The 18,080-nt window shown below is 39.9% G+C and overlaps 1 protein-coding gene across 1 annotated transcript in view; it reads right to left on the bottom strand.

Moving 5' to 3' along the window:
• The window catches only part of SKAP1 (src kinase associated phosphoprotein 1), a 280,311-nt gene extending 263,177 nt beyond the window's left edge, over positions 1 to 17,134 (bottom strand). Inside the window, exon 1 of the mRNA XM_057716290.1 lies at positions 17,050 to 17,134. Within this exon, the coding sequence (XP_057572273.1) occupies positions 17,050 to 17,107 (58 nt within the window). The 5' untranslated portion in view covers positions 17,108 to 17,134. The remainder of the gene's footprint in view (positions 1 to 17,049) is intronic.
• Between the last annotated feature and the right edge of the window lie 946 nt (positions 17,135 to 18,080).

Raw genomic sequence — 18,080 nt, 5'->3', positions numbered from 1 at the left:
GGGGGCGGGGGGGTGAAGGGGAAACTGAGACGAAGCGAGAGAGTAGCACAGACATATATATACTACCAACTGTAAAACAGTCAGTGGGAAGTTGTTGTATAACAAAGGGAGTCCAACTCGAGGATGGAAGATGCCTTAGAGGACTGGGGCGGGGAGGGTGGGGGGGACTCGAGGAGGGGGGAGTCAAGGAAGGGAGGGAATACGGGGATATGTGTATAAAAACAGATGACTGAACCTGGTGTACCCCAAAAAAAAATAAAAAAATAAAACATAATAAAAAAATAAAAATAAATAAAAATAAAAATAGTCCCACAACTCACTGGATGAACAAATTTATAATCATAAAAACATAAAGAAGTCAAAAGCAAGAGCTATAGGAGGGATTATATATCTAGTATTTTATACACTTCCCAACTCATTTTTATGATGCCAGCATAACCCTGATATAAAAACTTGATAAAGATATTTAGGAAAGAAAATTACAGACCAACATATAATACATTTGCCTTTCAGTTTGGAAGATGATGCTACTTATAGTGATTATAACCTGAAGGTACCTGAGCAACCCTGCTTAGAAACACACTGCTCACCACTGAACAAGAGATTTTCACCTCCTGTATTTAACCAAGCTCACCACTCTCTCTGGATGGGTTTTCTACTAAGCAATCAGCCTTGTACAAGCAAGGATTCTTTTTTATTTTTAACTTTTTTTTAATAAATTTATTTATTTTATTGGTTGTGTTGGGTCTTTTTTGCTGTGCACGGGCTTTCTTTAGTTGCGGTGAGTGGGGGGCTACACTTCATTGTGGTGTGCGGGCTCCTCATTGCTGTGGCTTCCCTTGCTGCAGAGCACGGGCTCTACGCACATGGGCTTCAGTAGTTGCAGCACATCGGCTCAATAGTTGTGGCTCACAGGCTCTAAAGCACAGTCTCAATAGTTGTGGCACATGAACTTAGCTGCTCTGTGGCATGTGGGATCTTCCTGGAGCAGGTATCGAACCCGTGTCCCCTGCACTGGCAGGCAGATTCTTAACCACTGTGCCACCTAGGAAGCCCCAAGGACTCTTTTAATATAAACATCATGTCCTATCACATCAGGATACCTTAGGCTCCTGCAACTGCAAAACCCAGAGTGAAAAACACCACTAACTGAGTAAGGTGCCTCTGACATCACAGCACTCACCACACATAATACCTGAACTTATAGGGTCTAACCTAGTTACCTTCAACTGATGAGTGAGCAAATACCACACTGGTGTAAATGTCTTCATACCAAAGAGAAACAAAATCAGAAACATACCATAAACAATGCCACTTTCTTTTTCTAAATGCCTTTATTCTTCAACAGATATTTATTGAGCACTTATTACATGCTAAATACTGAAAAAGTGAACAAATCTAAATTAAATGTTTTCAGTCTACCAAAGAATAAAGACTTAAATAGACAATAAGAATAAATTGTGATTTGAATTATAATAAGAAAAGTGAGGGGGGCCCAGGTCTAGAGTAGATGTACCTAGCCTAGAGGGAAGTAAGTCAGGGGAAATCTCTCAGAGACCTGATCTTTCATATGAAACCCTCAGATTAGCAGGTCAAGTATGTATGTTGGGGGTGGGGAGGAAGTGGCAGAATGAGGAAAAGAATGGCACAAGCAGGGGAACATCATGTGCAAAGGTCCTGAAGTGATAGATCTTAGTTCAGTTGGAGAGACCGAACGAATTCTAACTTGGAGGGCAGAACATAAAGGTTAGGGGCGAGAGGGACAGTGTAGAAAGATTATTCTGGAAAGCAAGCTTGTAGCAGTATACAGTATTTTGTACTAAAAGTAATATACAATGATTTTAAGTCCCATATTTAAAAGGTAAACACAGCTCTGGCTAAGATGCATCTTCCTATTATAATTCACAGTTTCCCTAAAACATAGATTCCCTCAGCTTCTAGGCAGCTTATGGATATCTATTCCAGCAAACCAGAATAGGAAAAGAAAATAGGAAAAGAAAGCAAGGAAGGACAAGGGGACAGAGGGTATGTGGAACCCTGTAGACATGATATAATCATCACATCCCTGGGAGAAACCACTGCAGGGCCTAAGGTCAGCTGAAAAGATTCTGACTTGACAGGATGCACCCAAGATCTCTAGGTTCTGTAGACTGGTGAAAGTCTGACATTCTCCCAAACCTCTGTCCTTGTCTATTTATGAGGCTACTCTTTTGTTTATTTGGAGGAGAATGACATCTTATGGGTCACATTTTTCAAACTACTTAAAAATAAACGTTGCCTCCATCTGTTTTCTAAGTAATGCTCCTAATACACAGAAAGAACAAAATATTTAAGTTGGTGTTCTTTAACAGTTACACATTTTTTTGTTGATATATTGTTTCTAAAACTCAGAAGTTTGCTTCAATCTTCTATTTGAAGGCAGGATGAATGGCCAAATGCTGCTGAAAACAGTTCCATCAACCAAACACCAATCAAAGTGTTCCTAGAGGGGATATTTTGCAAAAGTATTTGAACTACTAAAGCAGAACTCACATTTCTGAAAAGAAGAATGCCATAAATTTCTGCTCATACTGTATACCCCAGAAAATATTTCAGATTTTTGTCTACGTGCAAAAAGTGTTGGCACAGGACTTCCTAGGTGGTGCCGTGGTTAAGAATCTGCCTGCCAATGCAGGGGACACGAGTTCGATCACTGCCCCAGGAAGATACCACATGCCTCAGAGCAACTAAGTCTGTGTGCCACAATTATTGAGCCTGCACTCTAGAGCCCGTGAGCCACAACTACTGAGTCTGTGTGCCGCACCCACTGAAGCCCGCACGCCTAGAGCCTGTGCTCTGCAACAAGAGAGGAGCCCACGCACCACAACAAGAGAGGAGCCCATGCACCACAATGAAGAGTAGCCCCCCACTCCACCCCCGACTCGCTGCAACTAGAGAAAGCCCACGAGCAGCAATGAAGACCCAATGCAGCCAATAAATAAATAACTATATATTTTTTTAAAAGTGTTGGCACAGGCTAAAATGACTTAACAAATTAATTCCATTAAGTCTAATGCTGGGCAGTATTTCAGACTCTCTCTTTAGCTTAAAAAAAAAAAAAGTCCCCAAGTACTTGCAAATGCTCTTTAAACGTGAATGGTTGTCCTGGCTGGGCACAATCACAGAAGTATCCATTCTCTCACTGCTGTTGCTTTCATAGTCATTTTACTTCAACAACCTTCTGCTGACTTCCATCAGCACTCCTTATCCCATCTCATAGTCCCCTCCTCTTATCATAGCACCTCCAAGCCTGTTGGCAGCCACACTCTTAATGGGAGATGGGGTAGGAGGTTAAGGAGAGAGGAGGGGAAGAGAGGGAGATGAGGAGAGGAAATTCTATTCTCCTTTCACTCTGGGTCCCTGCACTGGCTCTCACCTCCCCCGCATGTGAGGCCCATTCCTGCTCTCATTCTGGCTCATTAAATAGTCTCTTCCCTAATCCTGGGAACCCCAACCTAGCTCCCACCCAGCTCCTCATACCTTTCCCAACCCTGCCCATCGGAGTCACTCCTCAGTCACGCCACCACCAACAGAGTTTGGAGTTAGGGAACAGGGGATAAAGGGTGTGCTCCCACTAACAAAGAGGGACACAAAATAGTTTTTAAAAATGGGCTGGCCTGGGAATCAAAGAGTCCTTATCCCACTAAAAAAAGGGGGTCTAAAAGAAAACACGTAAGTAAATATTGGAAAACAATCTATACACTATTTTTTTTTAAATTCTAGGAGCAGGATGCTACTTCAGCCTCATCTCTTAAATTTTCAATGATACCTAGCATTTTTTTTCTAATCGAAATGTTTAATTTATCTTATAGATGCTTCACTCCAAACACTTTGAAGGCGTTAAAGCCTTAAAGATGAGACATCACCCCTCCAGGTTGCAGATGGGAGCCTGTATGGGGAAAGGAAGGGTGTAGAAAATGTTTGTTGGGATTGTGGAGAAAAGAAGGGGAGATGGAGGAGAGGAGGGACGCCTCCAGGGACCCATCCAGGAGTCCTTTGTTTGGGTTGATGTGGTAGGCCCAATCTCCACATTGGAAACAATAGACGACCACATTTCATTCTAGATATCTGGGTATTCTATCTATCTGGGTATTTAATTAAATGTCACAACTATCCCTTTAAGTAACACATGGCTATTTTACAGAAAAAAACAGCCTGGTTGCCGACCCAACTTCTACAAAGTCTTATGGACAGCATCTGGTAGAAACAGACAAACAAAAAGTAATAATTTCTGATTCCTTGTCACAAATATACTGAAGGTATCAGACCATTAAGTGACTTTTAAATATCTCACTAAAATCAAACCTCTGAAACGTCAGTGTTTAATTTTTCTACTCTAATGATGGAAAACTTCATAGAAATCCTGTCTTGCCTATTTTCACACCAATTAAATAAAAGTATCACAGTGAGGGGGAAATGACTTAGTTTGCTTAGAACTTGTTTTAAACATTGCATTAATTTTTTGACCTGGAGACTTCCCTGGTGGTCCAGTGGTTAAGACTTCATGCTTCCACTGCAGGGGGCACGGGTAAGATCCCTGGTCTGAGAACCAAGGTCCCATATGCCATGCCACATGACCTAAATAATTAAAAAAAAAATGTTCTTTAAAAGAATTTTTTTCCGGGACTTCCTAGGTGGCACAGTGGGTAAGAATCCACCTGCCAATGCAGGGGACATGGGTTCGATCCCTGCCCCAGGAAGAAACCACATGCCGTGGAGCAACTAAGCCCATCAGCCACAACTATTAAGCCTGCACTCTAGAGCCCGTGAGCCACAACTATTGAGCCCATGTGCTGCAACTACTGAAGCCCACTCGCCTAGAGCCCGTGCTCCACAACAAGAAAGGCCACCACAATGAGGAGCCTGTGCACCACAATGAAGAGTAGCCTCCACTAACTGCAACTAGAGTAAGCCCATGTGCAGCAACAAAGACCCAACACAGCCAATAAAAGAAAGAAATTTATAAAAAAAAAAAAATTCTTTTCCATCTGCCAATTAATTGTAATCCTTAAGGCATATATTTTTTTGCTTTTTGTTAAGAGGTAAAACTTGTTGGCAAGGCTAAAATTGTACCCACCAGCTTTGTTTTGGCTTGCAGGAAGTTGTCAGCATACAATAGAGAAATTGTCAGCAAGTTCTGGTTGTGGTTTGCTTCAATCTGCTGATTGTTTGTGCCCCATGACCCAAGAAAGGTGTAGTGTTTATATTTTTAATTCTCCTACCCCTTGGAGAGGAAAAAATGACAATACTTATACACCCACAGCACAGAGAAAACAAAAACCAGAAACTGAAACACAGATAGTACTTTGGATTAAGTTTAACTACTGGCCAGTGTACAAATCTAGGATTAACACTTCCGCAGTCTTCATCTGAGAGTTTAAGAAGCTACCCTATGGAAATAGTTGCATATGTACACAAAGATGCAGATATGTTCTCTACAGCACTGGGGAAATTCAAAAAATCTGGAAACAATCTAAACATCCTTCAATAGGACAATAGTTAAATAAATCTGAAATATTTTGCAGCAGTTTAAAAATGGTATATATATGAATATATACATAGATTCATATGGAAAAGCATCCAATGATGCTATGCTAAAAAACCAAGCAGTCTGTATACTTTTCTTTTCTCTCTCTCTCTCTTTTTTTTGGCTACGTTTGGTCTTCCTTACCTCCATCCCCCCTTCTCCTTTGGTAACCATAGTTTGTTTCCTATGTCTATGAGTCTGTTTCTGTTTTGTAAATGTCCATTTGTATCAGTTTTTTTTAGATTCCATATATAAGTGATATCACATATTTCTTTGTCTGACTGACTTCACTTAGTATGACAATCTCTAGATCCATTCATGTTGCTGCAAATGGCAATATTTCATTCTTTCTATGGGTGACTAATATTCCATTGTGTGTGTGTGTGTATCACATCTTCTTTATCCATTCATCTGTTGATGGACACTTAGGTTGCTTCCATCTCTTGGCTATTATAAATAGTGCTGCTGTGAACAATGGGGTGCAGGTATCTTCACGAGTTAAGAGTTTTTGTCTTTTCCAGATATGCCCAGGAGTAGGATTGCTGGATCATATGGTAGTTCTATTTTTAGTTTTTTAAGGACCCTCCATAGTGTTTTCCATAGTGGCTGCACCAATTTACATTCCCACCAATAGTGTAGGAGGGTTCCCTTTTCTTCACACCCTCTCCAGTATTTATTATTTGTAGACTTTTTAATGATGGCCATTCTGACTGGTGTGAGGTGATACCTCATTGTAGTCTTGATTTGCATTTCTCTAATAATTAGTGATGTTGAGCATCTTTTCATATGTCTGTTGGCCATCTGGATGTCTTCTTTGGAGAAATGCCTATTTAGTTCTTCTGCCCATTTTTTGATTGGGTTGTTTGTGTTTTTGATATTGAGTTGTATGAGCTCTTTGTATATTGCAGAAATTAAGCCCTCATTGGTTCCATAGTTTGCAAGTATTTTCTCCAGTCCATAGGTTGTCTCTTTTTTTTTGTTTATGGCCTCCTTTGCCATGCAAATGCTCATTTGTATATTTTTGCTTTTATTTCTATTGCCTTGGGAGACTGATCTAAGAAAATATTGCTATGATTTATGTCAGAGAATGTTTTGCCTATATTCTCTTCTAGGAGTCTAATGATGTCATGTCTTTAAGTCTTTAAGCCATTTTGAGTTTATTTTTGTGTATGACATGAGGGAGGGTTCTAACTTTATTAATTTACATGATGCTGTCTAGCTCTCCCAACACCACTTGCTGAAGACACTACCATTTCTCCATTGTATATTCCTGCCTCCTTTCTCAAAGATTAATTAACCATGTGTGTTTATTTCTGGGCTCTCAATTCTGTTTCATTGATCTATATGTCTGTTTTTGTGCCAGTACCAGCTGTTTTGATTACTGTAGCTTTGAATATTGTCTAAAGTCTGGGAGGGTTATGCCTCCAGCTTTGTTCTTTTTCCGCAGGACTGCTTTGGGAATTCTGGGTCTTTTGTGGGTCCACATAAATTTTAGGATTATTTGTTCTAGTTGTGTGAAAAATGTCATGGGTAGTTTAATAGGGATCACAGGTTAATATCTGTAGGTTGCTTTGGGTAATATGGCCATTTTAACAATATTAATTCTTCCACTCAAAGAGCATGGGATATCTTTCCATTTCTTTGAATAATTTTGTTTCCTTTACCAATGTTTTACAGTTCTCAGCATATGGGTCTTTCACCTCCTTGGTTAGGTTTATTCCTAGGTTTTGGGGGGGTTTCTGGACACAATTTTAAATGGGATTGCTTTTTCATTTTCTCTTTCTGATACTTCATTGTTACTGTAAAGAAATGCAACAGATATCTGTATATTAATCTTGTAGCCTGCTACCTTGCTGAATTCATTTATTAATTCTAATAGTTTCTGTGTGTAGTCTTTAGGGTTTTCTACATAGAGTATCATGTCATCTGCATATAATGACAATTTTACCTCTTCCCTTCCAATTTGGATACCTTTTATTTCTTTTTCCTGTCTGATTGCTGTGGCTAGGTCAAGTAGTCTATATACTTCTATGTTGTGCAAATATTCTACAATAAAAATAGAATATTTTTATATTCTATTTATATAACCCAAAACTGAATAAAAATGTATTCATAAGTTATTTTTGTAATTAAAAAAATACGTGGACCATAACATCTACCAGAATATCTAAAAATGAAAAGACCACAATATCAAGTGTTGATGAGGAAATGAAGCAATTGGGATTCTCATACACTGTTGGTGGGATTGTAAAATAGGTACAATCACTTTGGGAAACTGGAGTTTCCAATAAAATTAAATGTATTCATACCCTATGACCCCGTAATTCCACTCCTAGATATTTACCCAGGAGAAATGAGTATTTATGTTACAAAACAAGTTATACAGGAATGCTCATAGCAGCTATATTCATAATAACCCAAAACTGAACAACTCAATGTTCATCAGAAGAAGAATGGATAAATAAATTGTGGAATATTCACACAATGGAATACTACTTAGCAAAAGGATAAGATAAATCTGATACAGAGAACAACATGGATAAATCTCAAAAACATTATGTTGAGGACAGACACAAAAGAGATCATACTGATTTATGAAGTTGCAGAACTGGAAAGGAAACTTTCTACGGAGATTGTAATGTTTATGTCTTGATGTGGGTTATAGTTACAAAGGTGTATACACACATGAAAATCATCCAGTTGTAACACTTAATGTTAGTGCATTTTATGTATGTAAATCATACCTTAATAAAGTACTGGGTAGGAAGGAAGAAAGGAAGAGAGGGAGGGATCAAAGGATGAAGAGGCTCACACAGAGTTATCAAAAAGGAAAATTTATTTTAAAGGAAGAGTGATTTTTAAGGACATGTATTACAATGCAATTAAAAGAGATTTTCTGTAGCTTTCCAAGTATTAAGGATACTTCTCATACTTGATTTATAATATAAAGTACCTTAATTAATTCCAACTCAACTACCATATTGGTTTAAGTATATATAAATATGTGCCCCTGGATACATTTTAGTAAAGCTCCTATTATGTGAATAAAAAGTTTATTTCCCTATAACATACTAATATTAGAATATCAACAGTTAGGACGAGACGGTAGCTGAGAATTTAAGTATTTCATAAATGATTTTAATAAAGCCATAAACCTTCAAGAAAGCTTGCTCTCTAGATGCTAAGATCACTCTGTTTCTAAGCCCACATCTGTCCTATCTTCCATGTAGAAGCTGGATAGCAAAATTAAACAATGAAACTCAAAGACTCCAAACCTGAAAAGCCATCTGTTATAATCACCTAACCTATAATGCAGCACTGACAAACCGGAAAAGCAAGCAATGAACTTGAAAACACAGGGGAAATAAATATGAATAAATGTAGCAGAAATTATAGAATTTCTGTACGGTGTAATGGTTTATAACATGAAAAAATTAGATCTATGATAGTTATGTCAATATGTTAAGATTCTCAGATGACAGAAAAACTTGAAACTTATCTTATTTTTCCTGTATTTAAAATGATTAAAAATTGTTTAAGTATTACACTTATAAAATGAGGTAAAAATGTTATATTAATAACTGGCACTGGAATTCCTCTTAGGAAGAGAAGGGCCATTGTTTGGCAAAGTAATTTGTTTCTCTGCGTATGGGTGTTGGTGGGAACCTAAACCACTAAACAGATAGCTAAACTCCCTTTCCATGTGGCAAGGGAAAAATTTTTTTTCTTTGTTCTGTTCCAGATAGGACAAAGGGAGAAAGTGCCAGCAGAAAGCACAAGACTGAGAACTACATCAGGTGAAAGGTCAGAGGGCACTGTCTGATGACTGGAGTGGCAAAGCGAGTTTAGGAATAGGAACGTCTAATATTCAATTTGAAATAATTTGCATTACTGCAATGGAAACCCTTCCTCCCTCTTGCTGTACCCCTGACTCTCCAGTGATGTCTTCTATACTCATAGGGACTGCATGTGGGTAGGCCTTTGTGGAAATTGAAGACAATGATATATGTCTTCAACATAGGCCATGGTTTCTCAACCTTGGCACTACTGACATTTTGGGCTGGATAATTCTTTGTTGTGGGGGCTGTCCTATGCATTGTAGGAAGTTGAGAAGCATCCCTGGCCTCTATCCATTAGGTGCCAATAGTACCCTCCCCAGTTGTGACAACAAAAAATGTCTCCAAGTGTTGCCAAATGCCTCCTGAGGGACAAAAATCACCCCATTTGGGATCCACTAGTTTAGGCCTACAGAGAGCACGCATGGAAGCAGGGGATCCTGGAAGGAAAAGTAACCTTGAGAATGTATGCCCCTTGAGAATTACCCAGATCTTGAGGAGATGTCTGAGCTTCCACAGTGGGGCGTAGATCTTGCCTAGAGTTCAAAAGGCCTGGGCAGCCCACCTAACATCTAGGCTGTATTCACAATGAAACTAAAATACTTCTGCCAATTAAAAAAAAATATTTCTGTTTATTAAAACAGGAGGGGAGAAGGGGAAGATTAAACCTTTCATTTTTATTTCAACTGAGAAGTAATGCAAAAATACTATTTTACACAAACACCCACACACACACAAAGCATTCTATAACAAGGTAAGGGACACATATCTTTCTTAAGTTAGCAGGGATGCTAACTTCCCGTCCCCTTCCTCCAAAAAGTTTCTCATAGAAATAATCACTGGACTTTGATCTAAGGAAGGAAGGAAATGAAGAAGATCCTGAAAGAGCCCCTACAAACCTCCCCTAATTTACAGTAGCAAGGATGAACCACCAACCCAAGTAAAAGGCCACGCCTAGGACTTTTCCTGTGGAGAGGCAGCTGCAAGAAGAGACAGCTGCAAGAAGAGAGATCGATAGGACTTCCTCAAAGAAAAAAAAAAATTTAATTTTATTTACTAAACATATGGTGTGTAATACATTCTAGATATTATTATAAGTTCTTTTCAAATATTTACTCCTTTATTCCTCATATAAATTCTATGAGATAGGTACTATTCTTATCCCCATTTTACAGCTGAGAAAGCTAAAACCCAAAGTCAAATAGCTAGTAAGAAAGTGGCAGAGTCAGGATTTGAACCTAGGCAAACTTATCACAAAGAAAGTACACAGGACCTATGAGAAAAAAAGTTCCAAAAAAGATATCTTCAAGAAATAGAGAAAATGTCTCCCTCTGAAGTAGATTTATTATTAAAGAACAGAAATGTTTAGAAAATTTCTAATCATATTTTCAACATCCAAAAAGTCATTATGCTTATAAGCCAGATTTACAGAGGTAATGAAAATGAAACAATGAGTGATGAGGAAAGAACACATGGAAATTTTTTTAAAAATAAATAAATGCTGAATTTAAAACCATAATGAAGTCAGTGACAGATGAGACAATAAAAGAGATGAAACACAGAGAATAGATCAGGGACCCAATATATTTATAATATAAACCCTAGTATAAGAGAATAAAACAGATGGAGCAGAAGCAATGACAATAGAAAAAACTTTCTCAAGTTAAAGACCCAGGTCTATAGATCAAAATGGTTGCCTACATACCAGGCAAAATTGTTAAAAAGCCTAAAATCTTGAAATTATCTAGTGACATTTTTGAGAGCAAAGAAAAATATCCTATAAACATCCAGGCAGGCAATGGGAGGAATGGGTTATAAAAGAAATATTATCAGGCTGGCATCAGACTTCTCCTCCACAAAATGGAAGACCAGAAGATAAGGGTAAGACTTTGAGACATTAAGTTGAGAGGAAGGGAAAGGAAGGGAAAGAGTGTGACCCTCAACCCTCATGCCCACAGCTAAGTGTATCTAAAACTAGACAGACACATACTCAAACTTGAAGGAGCACAGTAAGTGTACTATCAAAGTACCCTTCCTGAGAAATTCACTCAGAATTAGATTCTCAATTGCCATCTACTAGGACTTTATGCACTGTCCAATACAGCAGCCACCGTGGCTACGGAGCAGCTGAAATGTAGCTAGTGCAATGAAGGAGCTGATTATTTCGTTTTTAGTTAATTTTAGTTAATTTGAATTTAGTCACATGTGGCCAGTGGTTACTATTCTAGCAAAGGCTAAAATATCTAAGGGATAAAGAGTTCAAGAACAAAAAAGCCATGGTACAAAAGTAAGCAATGAACAAGTTAAACAGGAAGAAAAATTATCATTATAGCTATGGTTTAAAATATTATGCAAATGTCAAAAATTATTGTAATCTAATATATACAATAAAACAATAATTCTCTAAGTCTAAAATTTCAGATTATATCAGCAATTTCACATTTTACACTGGAGGAAAGAGCTAAAAGATACTCTTTCATTCTTAATGTTGCTAATCAGAGGGACATGGTCTTTTTTTTTTTTTGCCATAAGGGTAAAACTGTCAGCGGAATAAAGCCAGGATGTATAACTTAAAAATCACTCAAACGAAAAACAACAACAACAAAAAACTTAATGCTCTAAGAAAATGCTCAGGAGACCACAGCAAGTGAAAAACTGTAAGTGGAAAAATCAGTATACAAAAATATATACACAATATGTCCCAACTTTTAAAGTATGTACACAGCAAAAACTGGCACAACAGTGTAAAGCAATTATATTCTAATAAAGAGCTTAAAAAAATGTACAAATAATAATAACTGAAAGAAATACATGGAAATTTAATAATTGTTGACTACGGGTGACTGTATATTATTGTGTTTTCTAAATTTTCTACAATGAGCATTATTACTTTTATAACCAAAAAAATTAACATAAAAAAGAAACAGAAGCATGGTCATATACCTTTCAGAATTCAACCAAACAGTAACATCACCTATCTAGAAGACAACCCAGTGTCAAAAATTAAGCAAAAAAGACTCTGAGCAGCCAAAGTACACGTCACAAAGTGCAGACCTAAAGGTTTGGGTACTGTGTTCATCACGATAGGCCTTCATACTTTCTTTTACACATATCTTAATTCCAATGAACTTAATTATCTGATGTTCCAGTAGCATTGGGGATACAGATACTGAGAGCAGTGAAAAGTGATAGGCCTGGTCTAACAGCAGGGAAAAAAAGTGACAAAAATCCAAATGTAAAACAGACACAGACATTCACAAACAGTCCAGAGGCAATTATGGCAGAAACATCCTTAAACAATTCAATATATTTCCATAAAGTATGATAACTGATATTCACTATAACAACTTTGAGTTAAAGTGTTCAGAGGAGGTCCCTTTGAACACGGACTTGTTGGTTGAAAAAATGTGAAAAGTCCCTACTGCGTCCGAGAAAAAAATTTATCACAAATGTTTATAATAAAAAGTTAGAGTGCTTTAAAGAGAGTATCTTCAGCTATCCAGCACAACTCACTCCTGTGAGTTCCACAGAGCTGGAGTTCTACTATACTGAAAAGGATTTTATGGTTGGCTACATCGACCAATACAAATCTGGAGAACAATCTGGAAGGAAATGATTAATGACTTCTTCTTTCCAAGGAAGTTTAAAAATAAGTAACCATAGGCATATCAGAATCAGCATTAATGCAGCAATAGCTACTGAATGCAGCCAAGTTGTGGATGTTATTTTGGCTCTAATCCATATATGAGCAGGATTTAGGTAGCTTGTAGATAGTTGGGATCTATTAGTTATTAAAGTCAGTAAGCCCCATTCCATCACACAGGACAAACTGTGACCTAAAGAAATATTTATTCTCCTTCCTTCATACTTGCCTCTTGTGCTTCTGACTTCAAAAGTGGGGCTAGAAAGACAAGGAAGAAACTGATTATGTTCGTATCTGTGAACAAAGATTATGCAAACTGCCAGCACTCCACTGTTTTTGTTTTCAGCATGGTTATCACAAAACAAAAACAAAAGGATAACTTCTACATCTGAAGTCTGACTATTTGAAAACAGACCTGAATATTTCCTCCTCTTTCAATAAGGCACTAAATACCCTTCACTTTACTTATCTATAAGGTACTTATTTGCTGATATGGATGAGTTACTATTTCTATATGAGAGCTTGACAGAGTCTATCTGAGGAAGATGTTTCCTGAGTTACTCAATAAACCTCTCAATGCTTTAATATGTGCCCCAAATGCAAGAAAGCATTAAAAAAAAAAAAATTCCCCACCTTCTTCACACCCCTAGAGCTAACAAGAGAAAAACATAATCACAACCCTAGTTAATGGCCCTTTCGAACTCTGACCTCTCCAAGCTTCTCTTTGTCTTTTGTTCCTTTTCCTTTTAAACAACCTTACTGGTTGTTTTTTCCTGATTACAAAAGTAATACATGGTCATTGTCATGGTTCAAACAACATGAAGATGTATGAAATAAAATTAATAATCTCTCTCTCCTCCACCCTCTCACTCCCCACCCTAGGAAACTAATGTTAGGAGCTTGGTGTATATTCTTTCTTACTCCTTCCTAGGCTTACACAAACATATATAATATATGGGGTTTTGTTTTTGTTTTCAAACAAAAACGGTATATTATACATACTATTGTGCACCTTGCTTTTTAGTATTAAAAATATGTTACGAACACTTTCCAAACCAATATATACAGATCCACCACATCCTTTTTAATGGCTGCAATATATTTCATAAAATGGGTAATCATTCATACCATCACCTGACCTTTCCCAACTCATGGACATTTAGTAGGATCCTGGTACATATACTTCATGTCCTTTAATTTCAGTAACACAGATTCCTAGAAGTGGAGTTTCCTGGTCAAATTAAACATTTTCAAATGTTTAAAATTTTATCCTTAGGGACTACCCTGGTGGCTCAGTGATTAAGACTCTGCTCTCCTACTGCAGGGGACCCAGGTTCGATCCCTGGTCAGGGAACTAGATCCCACATGCTTGCCGCAACTAAGAGTATGCATGCTGCAACTAAGAGCTCACATACCACAACTAAGGAGCCCACAGGCCACAACTAAGGAGCCCACCTACCTCAATTAAGACCTGCTACAACCAAATAAATATTTTTAAAATAAATAAATAAAATTTTATCCTTAAACAAAATTAACTTTAGACCTTCAAAATTTCTGTTCCCTTCTTCATTACGCAAAATTTGGCATAAACCTTTCACAATGCTTTGCATATTTTATTTTTCAAAGCACACACATTATGTCAAAAAACGCCCCTGTCATTTATGTTCATGTCGTTATAAATAAATAAATGCTTAAGTTATGGCTGTGATGGCCAGCGTTAAATCACTGTGTAAATGCTTATGCCTTGGTTTATGAAAGTAGTAATTCACTGTGGAAACTCCACCCCCACAGCCTGTGGCAGCACTAAAGTGGCAGCACTCTCACCCTGTGACTCCCTCCACTGAGTGACGATATAGAGATCAGGACCTACATATTTTCTAGTTGTCAACAGTTAACTTTAAAAAGTGTGTGTGTGGGGGGGGGGAGACAAACAGCAACAGAAGATAAACTGATAGCCATTATGGGTTTATAATACCTACAAATTATTTGCAGTACAATGAATAATTCTGCTGGTCTACACCAGGGAGTGTGTTCCACAAAGAACAAAACCTACAACCAATATGTTGCTATGATTACATGAACCTTTCAAAAGCATAGTCTTCAAACATTTTTCAATAGAATTATTGGCTGAATCCCACTTTCACATTTTCCTCTCTGCCTCAGATTCAGACTCTAATTGCAAACTTAAAAAAAAAAAGCCTTAAAGAAATACATTAACCAACAAAGTTCCTTAAAATTTAATCTCAGACTCCTCCATATATTCTAAAGACCTGAGCACCAACAGAGACTGTTAAGACACAGCAAGTTTGATACAGAAGTATGTGACATGCAATTAATCTCCATTCATACCCTGCTCTACTTGTCAGCAAACAAAGGTTCTGCTTTAGGAGGAGATCTGAAGACTTCAATTAAAAACAGTCAGCTAACAAGAAAATAATCTAAACTAAAGGAAGGTGGCAGGTGCAGAAATAAGTTGTTTACCAAAGTGTCAGTTATGAACAATAAAGAACTGCACATCAAAAATGCTGAAGGCATGTATGTCATTGCAAGCCTCTGAAAATAAAAAGGAATTTTCTATCAAGGCTGCACACAAAATGGAAGTATAGTTTAACTAGTTTGTAAAATAGGTTCCCTTTCAACAAATGACAGATACCAATACAAAGAATCAGTTTATACTTTTAACTGCAAGGGCTGAATGAAACTTTCTGCCACAGTTCCTTCTCTCCTGGAAACCAAACATACAGAGCCTCTACTTGGAGTTACTGAACCAACAGCAGAGGGAAAGTCTGAGTTGCTTCTTCTTAGACACCCAGATGATGCTCTTTTACCCTGCAAATACTTTTCTACTCTGAAAGTTTAGATTCACCCAGGTCATAAGTAAAATAAATTTTGGAAACTTCACCTCAGAAGAAATAGCTGGTTGACAGCTTTTACACAGAAGCAACCCAGCATGCAAACCATGCTACCAACAGACTGAAAAGACTTGCCAAATATTTGATTAGGAGGCATTTATAACAAGATAACAAGGTAATGGAGATATAAAACCAATTAGAGAAACTGAAAAAAAAGAAAAAACTGCTTGCCAAAGGTACGACCTGCCCAAAGCAGGCCATCTGTTAAATATGTGTCAAAAATGTCACACAGATGCCAAAAGGCTTAATTCTGAGCAGTTTCCTCGTGGGACCCTTATGCAAACACAGATTTCAGGTCCCAGTCCTTCCAGGAAGGTCAGTTACAGGAAAAGCAAGTTACTTTCAGCAGAAAAAGTGTGAGGCGAGCAGATGATCTTGCTCATTAGCAAAAAGTGTCTCTGGAGTGTAACCGGGAGATGTGTTGAGTGTTAGCAAGTATGGCCTTAACGCTTCCAGGGACTGCTTGGGCGCTACAGTTTGAGGGTGAACACACCGCAATGGGGCACTTCTAGAAAGGGAACAGAGGTAATACTGGGATCCCCGCCTGCCCCGGGCGCATGAGGGGCCCCCAGAGTCTGCAGGTGGGTGAAGGGGCCTTGGCTGGGTGCCGGGCCTTGGCCTACAGGAGCCCGTGAGCCCTCACAGCCCCTTGAGAGCCTGGGGAGCTGCAAGCAGGAAGGTCAGGGTCCCCTGTGAGCGGGACAGAGTCAGGGCTGGAGAGGAACAAGAACGAAACCTACAGACTCGGGACATCCCGAGGAGAAAGGGGCGGGTTGCAGGCCAGCAAGGCGGCCCCGGGGACCATGAACTCGGCCGAACTTGCTCAGAAGCCTGGAGGGTAAGTAGGAGGTGGAGACGCCTCGAGGAAAAAGAACATGGGTTACTGAGGCAAGTGAAAGGGACCCTGGGCGGGGGATGAACAACTGGCTCTGCAGAGTCAGGGCTCCGCAGCCTCGAGGTTCTAGAAGGCGGTGGGTGAGGGAGCTGACGGGGAAGGCCGGCCTTGGGAGCCGCTGGAGTCTCGGCCGCCGCCGGGCTCGGCACGTGCGGCTCCCGGCGGGGGCGGCGGCGCCCGGGCCGGCGGGGCGTTACCTTCCAGGAGCCAAAGGATCTCCTCGGGGAGGGCGGCGGCGGCGGCGGCGGCCTGCATGTGGCGGGCGGCGGGCGGCCGGGCGGCCGGGCGGCGGGCGAGGGCCGGGCGGGCGGGCTGCGGCGGCACCTGGCCCTCTGTCGCCGGCGCCGCGGGGCCGAGCCGCAGGGCGGGGCGCGCTCAGGAAGCGGCGCGCCGCGGGCGGGGCGCGCGGGCGGGGGCGACACCTGTGCGCGGGGCCCGCGGCCCTCACGCCCGCGCCCCCCACCCCCGTCGGAACAAAGACGCGACGCGACCCCCGGGCACCCTGTGCCCGCGAGGCTCCGCATCCTAACCCCCACACGTCGGCCTCCTCGGGAGCAGGTTGAAAAGCCACCGTGGCGCCAAAATGAGGCTCGAGGACAGGGTCCGTCCCCGCCAAGCCAGGCAGTGGTCATCCCCGACCCAGCTCGCACGTGCACGCCCAGAAACCCAGTTCACAACTGCTTGTCAGGCAAACCAGGACGTTTCAAGAGAATGACCGTAAGTCCCAATAAATAATCTCAAGCCACCAACTTTGGGGAGAATCAGAGCAGTCCAGCTACCATGGACACAGGGAGCCAAAGTGTCCCTTCCTCCCTAAGGCTGAAAGGATGAGAGGAAAAGAAGGGGTAACCCAGGGAGAAAGCCAAGGGAGAGGGGGACCCAGCCCTTTCTAAGAGCTGACAAAGGGAGGAAAGTGAAGGACAAGATCATAGAAGTGTGCTTCCCTCTCATTCAGAGTATGTAGGAATCAGGTGTCAATGTCCTGGCTATGATATGGTCCTGTGATATTGCATGATGTTACCTGGGTAAACAGGATTGCTCTGTGTTATTTATCATAACTTCTGTGAATCTACAGTTATCTTAAAGTGTTTTTTTTTAAGTACAATAGGCTAAATACCATGAAAAAAGTATAAAGTGCCATGAGTGGTAAAGGGAGGGAGATGAATGTAAGAAAAGGAGGAAAGTGCCAGTGTATGTGTGTTTAGCGGTGCATGGGGCATTTGAGATG

This window comes from Hippopotamus amphibius, chromosome 17, assembly GCF_030028045.1.
Source record: "Hippopotamus amphibius kiboko isolate mHipAmp2 chromosome 17, mHipAmp2.hap2, whole genome shotgun sequence".
NCBI lineage: Eukaryota > Metazoa > Chordata > Mammalia > Artiodactyla > Hippopotamidae > Hippopotamus > Hippopotamus amphibius.
The sequence above is the reverse complement of the archived record's forward strand: the minus strand, read 5'-3'. Positions and strand labels throughout refer to the sequence as shown.